General features: G+C 37.2%; 2 protein-coding genes across 3 annotated transcripts in view; one reads left to right on the top strand and one right to left on the bottom strand.

Annotated features, from left to right (window-relative positions):
- LOC137040223 (uncharacterized) overlaps nucleotides 1-18,781 on the top strand; it is a 192,170-nt gene that overhangs the window by 164,291 nt on the left and 9,098 nt on the right. The window contains exon 1 of one of the 2 annotated variants that reach the window (XM_067415682.1): nucleotides 12,835-15,082. The exons of the other annotated variant lie outside the window; for it this stretch is intronic. The gene's annotated coding sequence lies outside the window, so the exon portion shown is untranslated. Of the gene's footprint in view, nucleotides 1-12,834; nucleotides 15,083-18,781 lie in introns of those variants that run through there. 2 annotated transcript variants of the gene reach the window in all.
- dpp4 (dipeptidyl-peptidase 4) lies at nucleotides 77-10,942 on the bottom strand. Its single transcript, XM_067414776.1, has 26 exons — nucleotides 10,731-10,942; nucleotides 10,447-10,531; nucleotides 9,738-9,830; nucleotides 9,452-9,546; nucleotides 8,968-9,042; nucleotides 8,839-8,891; nucleotides 8,077-8,146; nucleotides 7,416-7,536; nucleotides 7,126-7,280; nucleotides 6,945-7,039; nucleotides 6,739-6,871; nucleotides 6,557-6,595; nucleotides 6,356-6,454; nucleotides 6,055-6,125; nucleotides 5,924-5,977; nucleotides 5,722-5,849; nucleotides 5,560-5,607; nucleotides 4,233-4,331; nucleotides 4,089-4,158; nucleotides 3,803-3,997; nucleotides 2,379-2,433; nucleotides 2,108-2,207; nucleotides 1,946-2,004; nucleotides 1,714-1,786; nucleotides 1,095-1,168; nucleotides 77-806 (listed from the first exon to the last, which is right to left on the bottom strand). The coding sequence occupies exons 1-26, from the start codon at nucleotides 10,731-10,733 to the stop codon at nucleotides 714-716; spliced, it is 2,235 nt and encodes a 744-aa protein (XP_067270877.1). The 5' UTR covers nucleotides 10,734-10,942; the 3' UTR covers nucleotides 77-713.

Here is an 18,781-nt window from a genome sequence, read left to right on the forward strand (position 1 = left end):
AAACTTCTAAAAAAAAGAAGAAGTCACAAAACAATTGAGTATACATTTGTCAAAATTTATTAAAGATTGAAAATATCTTAAATATATTCATACAAATTATGGCTTATACTATAAGGCACATACAATAAATATTTACTTAAAAACTTGTATGATTACTTGACACTCGACAAAGCTTGATGGCAGTTAACTTCAAGTGTGAAAATATATATTTTTTAAATGTATTACTCTTTCTGACTTTAATAATCAAAATATTTGAAGTATATTGTTTAACTATCTTGGTGTTCTATACATGAAACTAAAAGGTGGCAATGAACCTGACATGGAAAACACACAATATTGCTCTCCCCAGCTTACAAAATTTATTAAAAATAATAATAAATAATTAAACTTGAAACTTTTTTAATTTTAATGTTTTAATATTTTTCCTTCCTTAGCTAGCTCATCAAGCTTCATGTTTATCCAGCAAGTATTTCTTTGCTTTTTTTTTTCTCCGATGTACTACTAAAGGTTCATGACTCAGTTGTTCATACAGTACATTTGAAAGTGATAAAACGTGAATAAATCAATCCGTTATTGCAGCAGAGTACAGAAGCTGCACAGATGCTTGCGGATTCATCTCGGATCGCACACGCCTGACGCGTTTAAGAGTGTGAAGTGGTCTGGAAGTAACGCTGATTCAGTGCCGTGGCGTCGGGGTGGAAAGTTTCACAACTTCAAGCAAAGCAGGTTTTCAGAAAGTGACTCATGTGCGTGTACACGTGCTGATTGGCCGATCCGCCGAGACTGTGGTCATCATCAGTGTACCACTGACAGAGACACAACAGAACACCATATACTGAATATATATATTCTATATATATATATTTGGCATGCAAAAAACTGTATCTATTACTATTTTAAACAATAATTACTAATTCAATTATTATAAATGTTTTGCAGTGTTATTGAGCTCATTTACAGCTCAATAATAATAAATAAAGAGTAAATGAAACAACTATATGTTTTGAATAATTTGATTGTAAATTGATGTATAAGTGTGTGTATATGTATTCATTATATACAAAAATTGATTAGAATAAATTTGCATGAATTACCATTGCATCAAAGTCCACTTGTTCATCCACGAGCGCTTTGGAGATCTGAGCAGCTTGTTGGAAGTGAACATTATCTGAAAACAGCGATAGAAAAGCACAGGAAAAAAACAAACCGATTAATCACAATTAATTGCATCTAAAATAAAAGCTTGTAAATATATATGTGTGTGTGTGTGTGTGTGTGTGTGTGTGTGTGTGTGTGTGTGTGTGTGTGTGTGTGTGTGTGTGTGTGTATATATATATATATATATATATATATATATATATATTTGTACTAAAATGACTCACACTGGCAATACAGTTATTTTTATTTAAATTTGTATGATAATTTTGCGATCAGCTGCAATATATATATACATATATATATATATATATATATATATATATATATATATATATATAGAGAGAGAGAGAGAGAGAGAGAGAGAGAGAGAGAGAGAGACAGACAGAGAGACAGAGAGAGAGAGAGAGAGAGACAGAGAGACAGAGAGAGAGAGAGAGAGAGAGAGAGAGAGAGAGAGAGACAGAGAGACAGAGAGAGAGAGAGAGAGAGAGAGAGAGAGAGAGAGAGAGAGAGAGAGAGAGAGAGAGAGAGAGAGAGAGAGATGTCTTATCTCACCGTCAGCGGTGCCGTGCACCAGAAGGTACTGGACCGATTTAAAGTTCTTGGCTCTTCCTGTCACTGTGGAATTCTGCAAGAATAATAACATCCCATTATCCCTCTGTGACGCAGCGCTTGTGCTTTCCTCTCGTGAGTTATTCTAGGACTGACTCAAAGTTGTCTTTGACGTCATTATGGGAAAACCACAGATATTAGTCAGACAATTTTAGAATTTAATAGTACAACTTACATCATAAAAGGCCTGATTCTCCGCCGGCGTGAGCATGTACCTCTCAGTGTAAATCGAGTCTGGTGGAAGTTACAGTAACTGTCTTATCTCATGACATCAAAGAATTTGGGGTGAAAACAAAGTTGAAAGCACACTGAGATTAGGTTGTTAACTTCTACATACCATAATACTCCCATTTAGACACCGGAGCGACAGCCATGCCGCATTTAAAAACTCCACTTCCAGCTCCCAGGACCATCGAAGTGACATAACCACCATAAGACTGCATCGCAAACACAGGATTAGACATAAAGTGGCTGAAAAGCATTTGCATTACACAACAAAATATGAAATTGTCATTCATTTGATCAAAACATAAAAAAAAGATTTCTTTGCAATCAAAACAAAACACGTTTGTTAGGTTCATGATATTAGAACAAATATTTAAACTTACCCATCCCCAGATGGCAACCCTGTTTTTATCTATGAAGCCCATGTTGATAAACTGTCTAAAGATGAATGAACAATATCAGCATGTCATTTTTAATCAGTTAATTGCAAATGTAAATTAAATCCATTGTAATATATAATTAAAATAAGAGTGACCGGTTTCTAGTTTTTTGTTTGTTTTGCTTTTACTGTAGAGATATTAGAACATTTCTAGGGTATTGCTAGGGTCTTCTAAGAGGTTCCTATAGCACCGCATTGCTAGATGGTTTCCAGGGTGATCTGGGTGGTTTCGAGGGTATTGTGAAGTTGTTAGATGGTTGCTAGGGTGTCGCTAGGTGGTTCTGGGTTGTTAGTATTGTGTTTTTAAATAGTATCTGAGGTGTTCTGACCAGTTGCTAGATTTAGGTGGTTTTTATGGTGTTGCTAGGTGGAATCCAGGGTGTTCTCGATGGTTTCTAGGGTGTTGCTAATTGGTTTCCAAGGTTTTTAGATCATTGCTGAGACACTGTTAAGTTGCTAGGATGATACTAGGTGTTCTACGTGGATGCTAGGGCATTGCTATATGGTTTCCAGGGCATTGCTATATGGCTTCCAGGGCATTGCTATATGGCTTCCAGGGCATTGCTATATGGTTTCCAGGGCATTGCTATATGGTTTCCAGGGCATTGCTATATGGCTTCCAGGGCATTGCTATATGGTTTCCAGGGCATTGCTATATGGCTTCCAGGGCATTGCTATATGGCTTCCAGGGCATTGCTATATGGTTTCCAGGGCATTGCTATATGGATTCCAGGGCATTGCTTTATCGTTTCCAGGGCATTGCTATATGGTTTCCAAGGTGTTCTGTGTAGACAGTTGCAGATTCGTATGCAAGGTGTTCTGGATGGTTTCTAGTATGTTGCTAAGTGCTTTCCAAAGTGTTCTGAGATGTTCTAGGTGGTTGTAAGGGTGTTGATAAATGGTTTTCACGGTGTCCTGGGTGGTTGCTAGGGTGTTGCCATGGTGATTTAGGTGGTGACTAGGACATTGTTGATGGTTTCCAGGATGTTTAGAGTATGTTTGCTAAGTGATTTCTGAGGTGTTTTAGGTGGTTGTTAGGGCATTGGTAGGGGTTGCCAGGGGGTGTCCATGGTGTTCTGGGTGGTTGCTAGGGTGTTGCTAAGTAGTTACCAGGGTGATCTTGGTAGTTGCCTACTTGATCAAGTCAAAGTAGGAGATGTGGATCCTTCAGAGTAAGTCAATTAGATTTTTTCACCATTGTAATGCATCTACAACTTGCATCCGCTAGGTGAAAATGTCAGATTGCCTGGTAAAGAAACAGCTGACCTCTACGCTACAAGACCCATGGTTTGATAAATCATTCATGTTTGGAGCACAAATTACATCTAAACTTATTCACTTGAGAGCTGTGTGGACACATATTTGTACCTAGCAGCCGTTATCTGATCCTCGACTTCATAAGTGCCGAGTCGTTTGTAGAGGGCATGCATGATTTTGTCTCCTTGGTAACCACTTCCTCTACCATCAAAGCTGGCCACGATTATTTTCTCCGTGCTGGCCAAGTATGTGGACCATCCGACCCTGAACCGGAAATCTGACTTCTGACTGCAGGGGCCCGCGTATCTACAGGATATGAAGGAACCAAGACTGTAGTGGCCATCAAACCCAGACGAAGAGTTTAAAATCAGATCACAAAAAAAGGCAGCTAGCTTACACGTCAATAAGCAGAGGATATTTTTTGGATTTGTCGAATTTGGGAGGCAGAATCATCTGGTACCAAAGCTCTGAGGGGGAAAAACATAAGATTAGGATTTGGAACTAACATAGTTTCTAAATTATCCTGCAGATTCAGCCTTACCGAACTCTCCGATCTTCAGCGTGCCGTGTGTAACTGATGGCATTGCGATATTCTGCAGAGTATTTTCCAAATGGCTGTTGTCTTCAAGAACTCTCACCTCTAAAAATGTTTTGAGAAATGAATTAAGGCCCACTCACAAAGAACGATAGCTATAAAGATAACTCTAACCATCAACTCCAGTGGAAGATATCATTCTGTTATTCTAAGCATGTGCCACAGTTTTGTTGTCTGATAATTTAAAGGTGCAGTGTGTAGTATTTATGAGGATCTATTGACAGAAATGAAATATAATACACATAACTATGTGTTCAGTGGTGTATAAAGAACTTTTATGTTTTTATTACCTTAGAACGAGTCATTTCTATATACATACACCACCGGTCCCCTTACAGTGAAGTCGCCATTTTGCGCCGCCATGTTTCTACAGTAGCCCCAAACGGACAAACTGCACTACAGAACACTAGCTACTCCCTGCTGTCTCAGACAACGACATTTTTGTCCTGTGTCAGCCACCGTAGCATCTCTACATGCTTCGAAAGGGAGGGGTGAGCGGTAGATGGTTGCAATTCACAACCTCACCTCTAGATGCAGCTAAAAGTTACACACTGCACCTTTAAATGGTCAAGCTCTTCAAAGTCTGGTAGATTCTGAAAAAAATCTGTGCCGTTATTGTTATAGATGTGGTGTGAACCCAATTCTTTTATATTTAGAATGATTTTTAGAATTATATCTTTATCATTATTGTTATTGTTTATTGTTATCATCCTTGTTGTGAACGGGCCTTCAATCAGTACTAGGAATTAAAACAATTCAAACTGATCATTTATTGGCCGATAATCAATAAATCATATTATAAATGAATACCATTTTGACAAAAAATATATATAATTAAGTATTAAATTGAAACTAATTTTAATCCATGAATACATAGAAACTCACTCTGTTAATTGCTCTTAAAGGGTTATTAATTTTTAATAAAAAAATAAAGCATTTTAATTGCTACACCATAATGGTATTTATTTTGTCCAAATTGTTTATTTATAACGTAAATAGAAGGTTATCAGACTTTAATATTTATCTGTATAAGACGATATTGGATATTTATTTTATTATTTAATTAGGTATATAAATATGTATATAGGAAAATATAAATGTATGAATATGAATTAATTAATTTTTATTTAATAAGTAGAAGTGGCGGAATGTGATCAAAATTTTTTGTAGAGTTAATGGAATATGAACCCATTTATGCTAACCGCTTATGCTAATCTGTGCACTATCTGCTAATGGCACCAATGAAGTGGTTGATTTTAATGCTTAGCCCTACCTGTTCCATCTCGGCTGTTTCTCAGTGTATGCAGAGGCAGTCCAGGCCCTTTGGAAACAAACAAATAACAGGACTTAGGAACGTTTCATTGATTTTATATGTGATTTATGTACTTTGCATGTAGAGAAGCACAGACCCAAAAAGTGAATATACATGACGTACCAGAACAACTCATGAGGTAGAAGGTTCCTTCGGCGCTAAAGAGAGCAGAATTATATTTGCAGCGGTCCGCATTGATGGTACAGGTCAGACACTCCCTCTCTGAATGAGTAGCGCCATTTATGGTGATTCTGCAAAAAAAAAAAAAATGTATTTATTTTTCAACAATAAATATGTCTGCTTGATTTCAGACCATGAGACTCACTTGTAAACGTTCCTTTGCCCTGGACTCGCGTTGTGTTCGTTACTCACGTAGTATCTGTCGCGAACAGAGGAAAGAGTTGAGAAAAGAAACTCGGACACTCAACGAGAGACGTATCTAGTAAAGTAACTTACACGGCATTGTTTGTGACCTTAAGGATGCTAGTGACCTCCCACTTTCCCTTAGTCACGAACGTTTTTCCTGTCTAGAAAACAATATTGGATTATATAAACCCCCCCGCAAATGTTCATCATAAACAATGTGCTACTTTTTCTTCAATTCGAAGTTAGGTGAATGCAAAATAAAATAGGTTACTAAAAAACTGGTCGGTAGATCCTTACATAAAACAAGATTTTTGTTAAAAATATATTATAAATATAAATGTTGAATATGAAATTGTATCAAATTAATGTATTCTATAGCTTGTAAACTCACTCCACTGAAATAAACAAGATGCTTAAAATGGTCCTCGTCACTCAAAACGTAATAGAAGCTGCTGCCGTCTGGCCGAAAGACAGGTTCATCTGGAGAGAACTATAAAAAACAACACAAACAAACCAACAAACAAACACATATTATCTCAAATCAACATTGCATTCAAAATCATATGATATTATGTAAATAAATAGTTCATACCCGGCCAACCCAACCCGTACTGCTTGTGATAATCTGGCTCTGTTGAAAAAAACACAAGAAAAAAGACAAAAATGTTGCTTTGATTTATTAAAGGAGGCATAATGTAGCTACACGTTTAATATTATGGTAATATTTACTGTTCAACTTCAAAAAACACTGACTGAAGCTGGTCATACTCATACCAGTGAACTTTCGCTCCAAGCGCCACTGTTGAAGTCATACGTCTTCAAACTGACATAGTTTTGCGTCCTTTTCTGCCACTGGACTGCAATTCGCTCATTCGAGGCCCACGTAACAGTGCTCAGGTAGTGCTCTCTGTGATAAAACATCTCGTTTTAGGTCAAATTACTTTTGCATCTGGCTGAAGAACCCATCCAAAACTCCTTACCCTGCACCAACATCACTGGGGACTAGGACTTCCTCAGACTTGGATGAGTTTGTATCGAAGACGAACAGTTTTACAATTGGGTTTGGGGTTCCAGCCTTGGAAACGAATGAATGGGAGCGTCAAGAACGTGTACAATATTTTAACATCACAATTTGTGCTGTGAAACTTGATGCACCTTTACCTTAGGGTAAGGTATGAAGACAGTATCTGGATATTGGCCTTCTCCATACCACGTGTACTCGATATTGTGGACTTCAGTGTCATTAAATTTGGCGTACGCCACAAACCTCCCATTTGGTGACCACCACAAAGCAAAATTGGTGGAGAACATCTCCTCTACAGGGAAAACAGATTATGTAAGACGTTTTTTTCTTTTTCTAGGTGAACTGTTCCTTTAAGACTTCAATAGGTTAATGACCTCTATTATGATTGGCTAACATCCATCCGCTTCATTAAATATGCATCTCTTACCCTCATACACCCAGTCAGGGATGCCGTTGAGGATCAGGTTGTGGGCTCCGTCATTGGTCACCGGTGTGAATGTGGAGTTGGGAGATTCCTTCACATAGACGTCATTCTTCCACACAAATGCCTGCATGGATTGCGAAACAAAATATACATTTATGTCTGCTGGGAATATGTCTGCAAAGTGTGGAGAACAAGGACCACAAACACCATATTGTATTAATTAATTGCAATATTAAACTAAATGTTTCACTACAAAAAAAAGTATTTGTGCGCAAACATATTTTTTGAATGCTACAGAGCTAATTATTGGGAAACATTAGCTTAGGTTAGCAGCATAGTTCCTAGTTAGTTACACTAGTTAGTTTGGGAGACCAGTTCAACATTATTTATTGGAAAAATTAGCTTGTTAATGGAAAAGCTACAACTACTGTCAAAAATGTAGTTAGTGTTGCTACTATTAGCTAGCTAGCTAGCACTAAAAATATTTTAAAGCATGTATTAGCATATGCTAGCTAGTGAACCAAATTCTTCATAGACAGAAAGAACTAACTTTTATCACCTGATGATATGGCATAAACTAGTTTTAAAAAAGACAGTAATGATAAGGTTTTACAGCATGTACATGACATGACATCTTCTAAAAGACATTATGGTGGGTACTCACTAGTTTGTGGCCGGTTGGAGACCATGCTAGGTACTGGATATCATGTGGGATATCTGTATTTATAAAATCCCTGAAATAAAGACCCATTTAGACACCTTCAATAAATACAAAGTGATCATTGATGAAACATGATAGAGATCCATAGATTGCTATTTGTTAGCATAAACAGTTAGCTACCTCAGACCAGTTGTTTAAAGGGATAGTTCACTTTGAAATTAAATTTTGATATGTTTTAGGTTAGCTCATGGGCATCCGAGATGTAGGAGTATTTGTTTCCCCAGTAGTTTCAATTTTGATCATTTTAGGTCAAACCGTTTTTGTCTGTGCCTCACATAATGCAGGTCGAAACGAGCGGTTTGTCTGAGAAAACAAATAGTATTTATTTCGTTTTTACCCCTTGTACACCACAGGAAACACGCACGCGCGCCCTCGGATCAGTCGGACGTAGTGGTGTACAAGAGGTAAAAACGATATAAATACTGTTCGTTTTCTCACACAAACCGCTCGTTTCGTGTCTTAGGCCATCAGTGTGTACTTACGATGGGGGATTGTTTCATTTGGACTTCTCTGTGTATGCTCTTTGAGGTGGTGACCATTATGTGAGGCACAGACAAGAACGGTTTGACCTAAAATGATCAAAATTAAAACTACTGGGGAAACAAATACTCCTACAGCTCAGATGCCCATGAGGTAAGCTAAAACATATCAAAATTTAATTTCAAAGTGAACTATCCCTTTAAGTAAAAACACTTGAAAACAAACCTTTTTTCCAGGTCGTAGATGGAATATGATGCAGTGTACGAGTGTCTCCATTGCTGGTGAAGAAAGGCAACATTGAACTTTAGGATATGATTAATAATTGATTACTCATCAAAGCGTTTGATTGATTACCTTAGTGTAGTTGCTCAGGAAACAGACGTATTTTCGATCGGCTGACACCATGTAATCGAAAGCTGCCACACGGGCCTGATAACATCAAAGACAGACAACTGCTGTACATTCAAAGGATCGATGCAAATGTGCGTTTACATTTGAGCCATCTAGCAGATGCTCTTGTCAGACTTATAAACAGTTCAAAAAACATCCCGCCGAAAAAGGTACTCTAATAACAAAAGTAAAAACTATTTTTTGCTGCATTGATGCTAGGGTGGTTTTCAGTGTGTTGCTATGTTGTTGCTACGGTTTTCTGGATAGTTAGATATACAGTTGCTTAAAAAAATGTCTTTCAATTGGGGAACAAAAGTAAACCAAGCTAATAAAAGTTTGATTGCTTAGATATTGTGTCATGGTTCATATTTGTCCAGTATGTGCCATTCTACTGTGTTTCCACAAAAAGGAAGATGTGGTAAAAGTTCTAATATGCTAAATTTCTCACAAATATCTGTTGGTTCAGGAATTCATGTCCGTTTCCTGTGGCTGCGTTGATCAGGAGCACTGAGCCATCTCCTGTCTTGTGAAGATATTCATCATCTGCATGATAAATTGTGCATAAATTGTGCAGAAATGATTGCTTTTATTACAAGATATGTCAATATCCACTTACAGAAGTTTACTTACAAAAAGTACCATGGTACCACGTTTTTTTGGTACTATGTAAATACCATAGTATATACAGTATAAAAGTAGGCCCAATCTAAATTTGATATGTAAATAACCAGTACCTGAGACCCAGCGCAGGTTGTATGATTTGGTTCTTACGGTGCCGTTGAAGTAATCTTCTAGAGTAAAAGTCCTCTGGGATTCAGTTTTATCTTCTGAGAGAGAGAGACAGACAGACAGATGGACAGACAGATAGACAGATAGATAGATAGATAGACAGATAGATAGATAGATAGATAGATAGATAGATAGACAGACAGACAGACAGACAGACAGACAGACAGACAGACAGACAGACAGACAGACAGACAGACAGACAGATAGATAGATAGATAGATAGATAGATAGATAGATAGATAGATAGATAGATAGATAGATAGATAGATAGATAGATAGATATACAAAGATATATGTTATTTATTGAAGCTTTTCTCGGCGAGTGTGTTGTATAACTCACGTGTGTTTGTGCATTATAAAAGTAAAATCATTATCTGGACAAAGTTCAGATTCAGGGAAGATAATGGCGCAGATAAGCACAGAACGCGTTCAGAATCTGAAAACACTTGATGTAAGCTCTCAATAAACGCAGACAGTCGTCCTGTATCACTTCATGGAGTGACACTTAATGTATGACTGACAGTTTGACATACAAGTTTAAAATGAAGGAGCCAAAGAGCTATCAATCAGAGAGATTGATTTCATAAGGCATATTTATAAACGCAGAAGGCCTATCTACATAAACGTGCATGAAATTATCCATATCACACCTACCGTTGAGGAAAATTGCGGTTGGAACAGCTATTAAGACAACGATCACTACGATCCCACATGCTGCCAGAAGCCATTTCCCAATTTCCTAAAACATGTAAAAAAATAAAAATAAATCAATAAATTTAACCAAATCAAATAAAACCTGCATTAAAATCATACACATAGCCAGCAAACACAGCACTTTATGATAGGCAGGTTACTCTCCAAAATGTGCACTTATAGAAGTTAAAGCACATTTTTACAAACTGTGTACACAATATTTGCACTCTTTAACACTTACTGACCATCTTAGAGTGAAGCGCGCGGGTCTTGGTTCAGAATTCCGATATTATCCAGCGCAATTCTGCGTCTCTGTTGCGCGCGGACGCTCCGGGCAGTCGAACAGAGCAGGAGTGTTAAATATTACCTCAACTTTGCTTGTTAAGGAAACAATAAAGTGCTGACAGATTAAAGTTCGCATTCCTCTAATACGCGGTCCCATAATCAGCGAGACAGTCATTTCTCCGTTATGCATGTCAGAACTAAACAGCCTGCAGGCTAAGACGTTTTGAGCACTAAAGAAAAAAGTTTCCTCGAGTTTGATTCACTTTCCTTCACAACATGCCATCATTCCAGTGCCCTCAAATATTCATGCAATACAGAAAGTTTTACATTAATATATATATATATATATATATATATATATATATATATATATATATATATATATATATATATATATATATATATATATATATATATATATATATATATATAATAATGAATGAGAAAGATGCGTGTATGCATTAAGTGATATCCGATTCAGGAATCGATCTTTTGAAACAATTCACATTAATGAGCAAAAGCAATCGTACAAAAACTGGAAATGATAAATGTTGGTAATAATTAACAGTAGTATTAATGTTAGAAATACTACTCCCTGTTGTTCACTTGAAACTGTAGCTGTGTTTTGTAACATGTTTAATAGTTTTCCAGTTATTAATCAGCTATTCTAAATATTTAGCCTACCAAGGCCCTAACTGGTTAGTGGTCCAACATGTTCTACAAACAAATATTTTAAAAAAGTAAAAGGAGAGGAACATATTTGAGCGATGACTGGATCATGAATCGATCTTCTGATTCGATTATTTGAAAACCGCTCAAACGATTCGCTAAATGAATCGGATGTCCCTTCATTTTCATTTTAGTTTATTATTAGTAAAGGTTTAACCATAAAATAACCTTCCAATTAAAAACTTGCAGATGTGTTTATATAATGATATTATACAGAGCTCTGAAATTATCAGATAAATCCAGTTTTTAGCTAAAATATTAAACCAGGGTTCTAGTGAAAAAAGCAAATAGTGTGTCTGTTGCTATATTCATTTATTGCGCGCTTCTTATCTGCACACGCTTCTCCAACCGCTCGCGTAATTTACTTTTTTTATTTTATTGGATGTGGTTTATTGGATCGGACTTGTTTGTTCAGCACATCCCACAGATGCTCGATTTATTGAAATTTGGAGGCCAAGTCAACACCGCAAACTCGCTCTTGTGCTCCTCAAACCATACTTGATTCATTTTTGTTTTGTGGCAGGGCACATTATCCTGCTGAGAGGCCACAGCCACCAGGGAATACCGTTTCCATGAACAGGTGTACATGGTCTGCAACAATGTTTAGGCAGGTGGTACGTGTCAAAGTAACATCCACATGGATGGCAGGACCCAAGGTTTCAGAACATTGCCCAAAGCATCACACTGCCTTCTTGCCTTGCCATGTGTTCCCCAGGTAAGCGACGAACACGCACCTGGCCATCCACTTGATGTAAAAGAAAACTTGATTCATCAGACCAGTCCACCTTCTTTCATTGCTCCATGGTCCAGTCATGAAACTCGTCTGTTTGATTAGACCACATGGGCCAGCCTTCACTGTCTCTCCACGTGCATCAGTGAGCCTTGGCCACCCATGACTCTGTCACTAGTTCCACCACATTTCTTCCTTGGAGCACTTCTGATAGATACTGACCACTTTTCCAGACCGGAAACACCCGACAAGAGCTGCAGTTTTGGAGATGCTCTGAACTGTCTAGCCATCATAATTTGGCCCTTGCCCATTGAGAAGTTTTCATTGATGGACCCAAAGAAGTAAGTCAGGCTTAACTGTACAATTCAGTGGTAACAATAAATAAATGTAAAACCAATTGTTTATTAATTTCTTTATGTCTGTGAATAAATTTCATATTTTAAAAATCATTGTGTGAGTCTGATTGAGTGTGCTGAAGAAGTGTGCACCTTATGGAATATAATACAACTTATGGACAAATGCAATCTTCCGATGGTTGATGTGCATAAGTTATTTTTATTAATTAAACAATAAAAAAACAAGACATGGTCTGAATATATAATACTGATTATTGCCATTCATACATCTTCCACACCGGTTGCAGGTACGCTAGATCAGGGGTTTTCAAACTGGGGTCCGGGGACCCCCAGGGGTCCTCCAGACGGTTCAAAGGGGTCCTCAGAAAATTTCAGGGAATAAAAAGAAAAGCAAAAATGGTTAAAGTCTACCGAACATTCTAACTGAATTTAAGATTTGTATATGTTTGCTAGTGAGTTTTTCTCACTCTAGTCTCCTTTATCTTGTTCTCTGGGGTTGTAAAGCAGTATTCTTAACGCAGTACGTAGCTGCATGCTTGCGTACATTTAAAAAAGTTGCTTATACAAATAATTTTATATAGGAAATGTTCTTCTTCAGGTTTATACATTCAACATTAAGTATAGCCAATTGGCTATTGGTATTTATATCGTCACACTTACTATTTATCTAACAGTTTAAATGTTTTTTCATGCATAAAAATGTGACCCTGGACCACAAAACCAGTCAGGTGTATTTGTGGCAATAGCCAACAATTCATTGTATGGGTCAAAATTATATAGTTTTCTTATATGCCAAAGATCATAAGGATATTAAGTAAAGATCATGTTCTATAAAGTTATATTTATAAATCTTTATTTTAAAAAACTGCCCCTTTTTTGTGGTCTATGGTCACATATATTGATGGATTTTAGGAAGGGGGGTCCCTCATTAAAGCTTTTCATATGTGGGGGTCCTTGGCATCATAAAGTTTGAAAACCCCTGCCCTGCGCTAGATGATTGAGAGGAACATTATAATAGTAACGTCAGGGAAACATCACAATAATGTTAGTGTAATGTTAAAATAACATTGGGGAACATTAAAATAATGTTAGAAAAACTTTGGGGCAACATTGGGGGAATGTTAACATAGCATTAGAGCAATATTAAAATAACGTTAGGGGAACTTGTAACGTAAGAATAACATTCTACAATCCAAAAAAGAACATTCTATTTCCTGGCTAACCAAAACTAAACCGTAGAAAAGCCTTCTGGGAACCAAAAAAATACATTTTGAAACCTAAACTAACGTTCTGGGAATACTAAAATGTGTTAGCTGGGTATAAACAGAATGGAATACAGGAGGCATAACATTTTTCTGACCTAAAAACAGTGTAATTTACTGCATATGAGCGATAGCCTTACAGAAAGCCGGCATTCCCTCGCACATACTGTAACAGCCTTTTTCTGACAGTTTTACAGCAGGGCCTATATTTGCCTCTCAGACCATTACATTTATGATGGTCATTGATAAAGCAAATAATAAATAATGTGAGAGGACACATATGCGCACTTCCTCCTCGAGGTGTTTCAAAGGAGATGAAGCGTGTGTTTGACCTCACTACTGCCGTCCACATTCCCATGATGAAATCAAATTCCCTGGTTCAATTTTTTAAGGTTTAAAAACATACAAACATAAATAAATTAATTAAATCTTTAAAAGCAATTCTTAAAATCATGTCGGCCATACTGGAAATAGATATCACATAAGTTTCTACTTTGTGTAAACATTCTTATTAAGTCAAAAGAGGCTTCCTCCCACATTAGACATTTATTCCCAAATATTATGATTCAGAACTTTTTTTTGGCATGAAGCATGATGCACCGCATGATTTTCCATTCCTTGTTCATTTTTGTGTTCGTTGAAAGATTGTCAGAGAGTGTATTTATTTATTTTGGTGGCTAAGCATATGCTTCCTTTGGGTGTGGTGTTCAATGTTATTTCATAACTGTGGATTGCAGTCGTGCACTGTGTAGTTGTGGTTTGTCCAGAGTCAATGACTGTTTATGGTGTTCAAAATCATTTAAAGCTACAGAGGAAAGAACAACTGTTGAACAACTAGCCTGAGGGAGCTGTAGGGAAATTTGATGACAGGACTTTCCTGGCAATTTTTAGTATCTCCTTGGAAATAATAAAAAAAAGAGGAAAAGAAATGGGGCTTTCTAAATGAAATGGCCAATCATTGATTAGGAAACCCATCGTGTCACTGCAGGAGCCTTAGAAGCTCTGGTTGCTATAGAAACAGGCAGTGTCTTCTGAGACGTGTTTAGGATTGAGCATTAGCCTCATCCAGGCTGAAAAATGCAGTTCTTTTTGTCATGATTCGCATGTTTATCAGCAAAGTTTATGAGACAGTTGATGTTTCCCCATTCAAAGACATAGGAGCTGGACTTGCCTGCCCAAGAGGCTTTTCAAAGATGGCCGCCGAGGAAAATTACCTGAAGGGACTTCAGTATGAGGTATATTATGAGATGTTACAGCTGTAATTCCTCACCAACAGCATTAACAAGTGCTTGTCCATCAACAAACTCGTGTATATTTCTAATTTATTACGGTGCACATGCAGGAACCGTATCTTTATCTGTATCAATAACAACGCGCAAGTTAGCACTAACGTGAATGACTGATTTAAGTTTTCTAAACAAATCTTGTTTGTCCTTCATCTTTAAACAAAGTAGTAAGAATGACAGATAATCTGCATTAATAGACAGTTTTAGGTAATAGTGGGCACACATAGCAGAAATATTTAAGAGAGTATAACGTGAGCTAGCCGGTTAGCCTAAGGCCTACACAATATAAAACACAAAACTACACCTGGTAGAAAATATAGACGTCAATAATTAATCATACTTACAGGTTGAGATTCTGAGGAGCAAGTTGGTCCAAATAAACTGGGTCCTGTCCCATTGATAAGCGTTTTGTAAATCCCATTTAGACCTCACAGAGATTTGAGAAGCAGTCGTCAGAGGGTTATACTGCTGTTGTATCACTGTGGTCATTTTAACCACTGACTCTTCATAACCTCATTCTTCGGAAGTGTTTACAAAGATAATTTACTTTTGCATAGCAGAAAGCAGCGTCTTCTCGACATGTACACAACATAAACCAGCTACAAGGTTTGAGGGCGGGTCAAAGTAGATGTTATTTGCGTGCAGCCAATAGAAGACCATAGACGGGCTTTATGCAAATGTGATACCGCTTTACATATACAGGTCACGGAAGTGAGACACAGGAATTCCTGATGACTCATTTAGGCGGTTCAGAGTCGATTCTTACTTTTGGGAGACAATAACTTTATTTATCGTAAACTTTTGACTTTTACATTCAGAGACAGCTATATTACACACTGCATAAAAAGTAATATTTGAAAATGCCTAATGGGGCACAATTAATGTTCTCTGAACGTTTAAAACATTCTAAGATTTTTTCTTTTCTTGCAATCTCACGAAATTCGTAACTATTTTACATTTCGGCGAATTGGTGACTAATTCGTATGAATTTGTAGGATTTTTTTTTTTATACAATCTTGCTTACTCCCCAATGATAGTTAACTTTGGGGTAGCATTTCATGTTTACTTTTTTCTAAAACTCGTAAGTTTTCATTCAAATAAGTGTACAAATACATACAGAATTTTAAAATAGAATTGTTAAATTGTTGGCATGAAACAGAAGTTGCGATAGCATTTTCTTCGCTATTGTGGTGTAGATCTGCGTGGAATCGCTTCACAAACAAGAAATAATGTAGGGCAGGGCTTGATTTTGTCTGTGGGAAATTGTTTGATTGGTTGTGATTTGCTATTGGTCGATCTCGTGTGAGTGACAGGATGCCCCGCCCTCACGTCAGTAAACTCGTCATCAGAGAAGAGTTGCATGAATTTATCGATATGCAAAGATAACTTATTTATATGAAACACTGCCTTCAGTGTTTTTAAAAAATAATTTATAATGAAACACAGGCTTCAGAATTCAAGATAATATAACACCAAGATAAGATTAAGGGCAATGTACTCTTTCCCACTGTCAAGGGCTGTAAACCAAGACAGATTTCACAAAAGATTTTTATTGAATAGGAGTGAAAGGTCACATCCATGTGTTCGAGGCAGGCGCTTACTGTAATTATAATGCTAATTTTACGATTAGCGAGTCAAAGTACCAGGATGACTTCAGTTTTGACCAATCAGGGCTAAACATGCTGATGCCACTGACGTCAGAGAAAGGCTCCTGCAAGGAAAGATGTGATGTCACAGAAAACAGTCGGAAACATTAAAAGGCTTTGGGGCATTTTTAGCCAGTTTACAACCATTCTCGGAAGTAGATCTTTAAATTTGTGGCGCAATTAAACTGTGGCACAGATTTAAAAAAAGAAAAAAAGAAGAAGAAGCTAATTATGACGTTTTACAAAATATTTTACGTTTGCGACCGGAGGAAACTTCAAAGTATGTTTTCTTCCATATCGGCGGATCTTCAGAAATCATTTAACAGCAGACAACAAGGGTTTAAAAGCCTGTTAAAAGCTCAACAAATATCATAGTGTCTTCTTTATTGACTGCGCTCAGGTGGAACCGTCTCATCTGCCACAAAGTGGACTTCCTCAGCAAACAAACACACACACACACTCACTTAAATTCGATCCGGCCTAATGCAGCATGGGCCGCGGCACATTAAAACATCCTCTTGCAGATGTGGCACGTACAAAATTGTGTCGCTTTTAACAGGTGATGTGCATTAACGGCATTCTAGTGGCATCAGAGGTGATGTCACGGCGTTTTATGCATCCAATAATGACTTAACAAAAAAAAAAAACTGTTTTAATCTTTCTGTGGGGCCAATAATGAATGCAGTAAAATTTAATTTTTTGAATCATTTGTAATATCACAGAGCCTGAAGACTGGGAAAGTCTTTGCTGGAGTTTTTGATTCACTTGACAGGATGTGGGTTATCTGTTCTAAAACTGGAAACATGTTTATCCAAGATAAGGGTTAGTCTGATGATAAGTATCTGGGGTTTAATGCATGAAAAGCGTAACTAACATAAAACCCGGTTTGGCCTTCTACACCTAAAGCATCATAAATTCCTTTTGCTTTTCGAATGTTCTCAAACATTATTTCAACAAAATTTCACGAGTTTATGCAGATAAGACTTCTTCCTGCAACTGTATTTGATTAATTTAATATCATTAACTTAAACATAATTGTATTAAAGATTATTATTTCTTTTATTTTTGTCAGTGTTTACAGTCCATTTCCTTGTTTGCCTTATTAAGATTACCCAATAACATTTGTCCAGCCATGGTTTGATTAATCACTGCAGCTGTGTGCTGATTGGTTCTGATATAATAACGCCTGCACTGATTCGCTATACACTGCCACTTTGGAGCTATCTGATGTTTGTAGTGTGTGGTCAAGAGTAATGGTTATTTTCCATTGTTTCTTTGTTTATATTGTGTAGGCTATCTTTTGCTTGTGTATTTTGAATAGCCTAAGTGTTATCTTTATTGAAGTGTTTGTATTTCTGTTTTGTCTAGAAACCCAATCACACTCATAGATTATGTACGTTCATTTGTTCTGTGGACTAAAAAGTGGTCAAATGGAACTGTACTGCTGGACTCCGTAATAGACAGCCCTGCTGGGATCAAGCCAGACATTCCTCCTTAAAGCCTATTCTCCCTTACAATATTAATAATTATTATCACATAAGAATATACACCAATCAGGCATAATATTATGACACATGACCTAATATTGTGTTGGTCCCTTTTTGCTGCCAAAACAGCCCTGACCTAGCCTGACAAGCCAGACCCACATCAAGATGTTTGGTCTGGAAACTCACCATTGACAGGGCTCAATCCGAGTTGCGGGATAAACGGTTGTCTTTCAAACTCCCTCTGCACGCGATAGGATAGTGCTACAACCAACCAGAGAAACGAAGGTGAAGCAGAGCAGAGATTAAACTTTTACCATATCCGTCGGCAAAACTCCGAACACATCTTCTCTTTTTAAGAATGACTTCAGTGCTGTTCTTTGTTCTTTTCTCAGAGAAAAACTTAACTCTAAATCTTCCAGAGTCGCGGTCAAAGTTGATTTGAAAGACCACCATTCGACAGCTTCTGTGTTTACAAGAAGCACGCAAGCGCAACTCGGCCGTCATTATGTTAAGCC

Source organism: Pseudorasbora parva, chromosome 14, assembly GCF_024679245.1.
Source record: "Pseudorasbora parva isolate DD20220531a chromosome 14, ASM2467924v1, whole genome shotgun sequence".
Classification (NCBI taxonomy): Eukaryota; Metazoa; Chordata; class Actinopteri; order Cypriniformes; family Gobionidae; genus Pseudorasbora; species Pseudorasbora parva.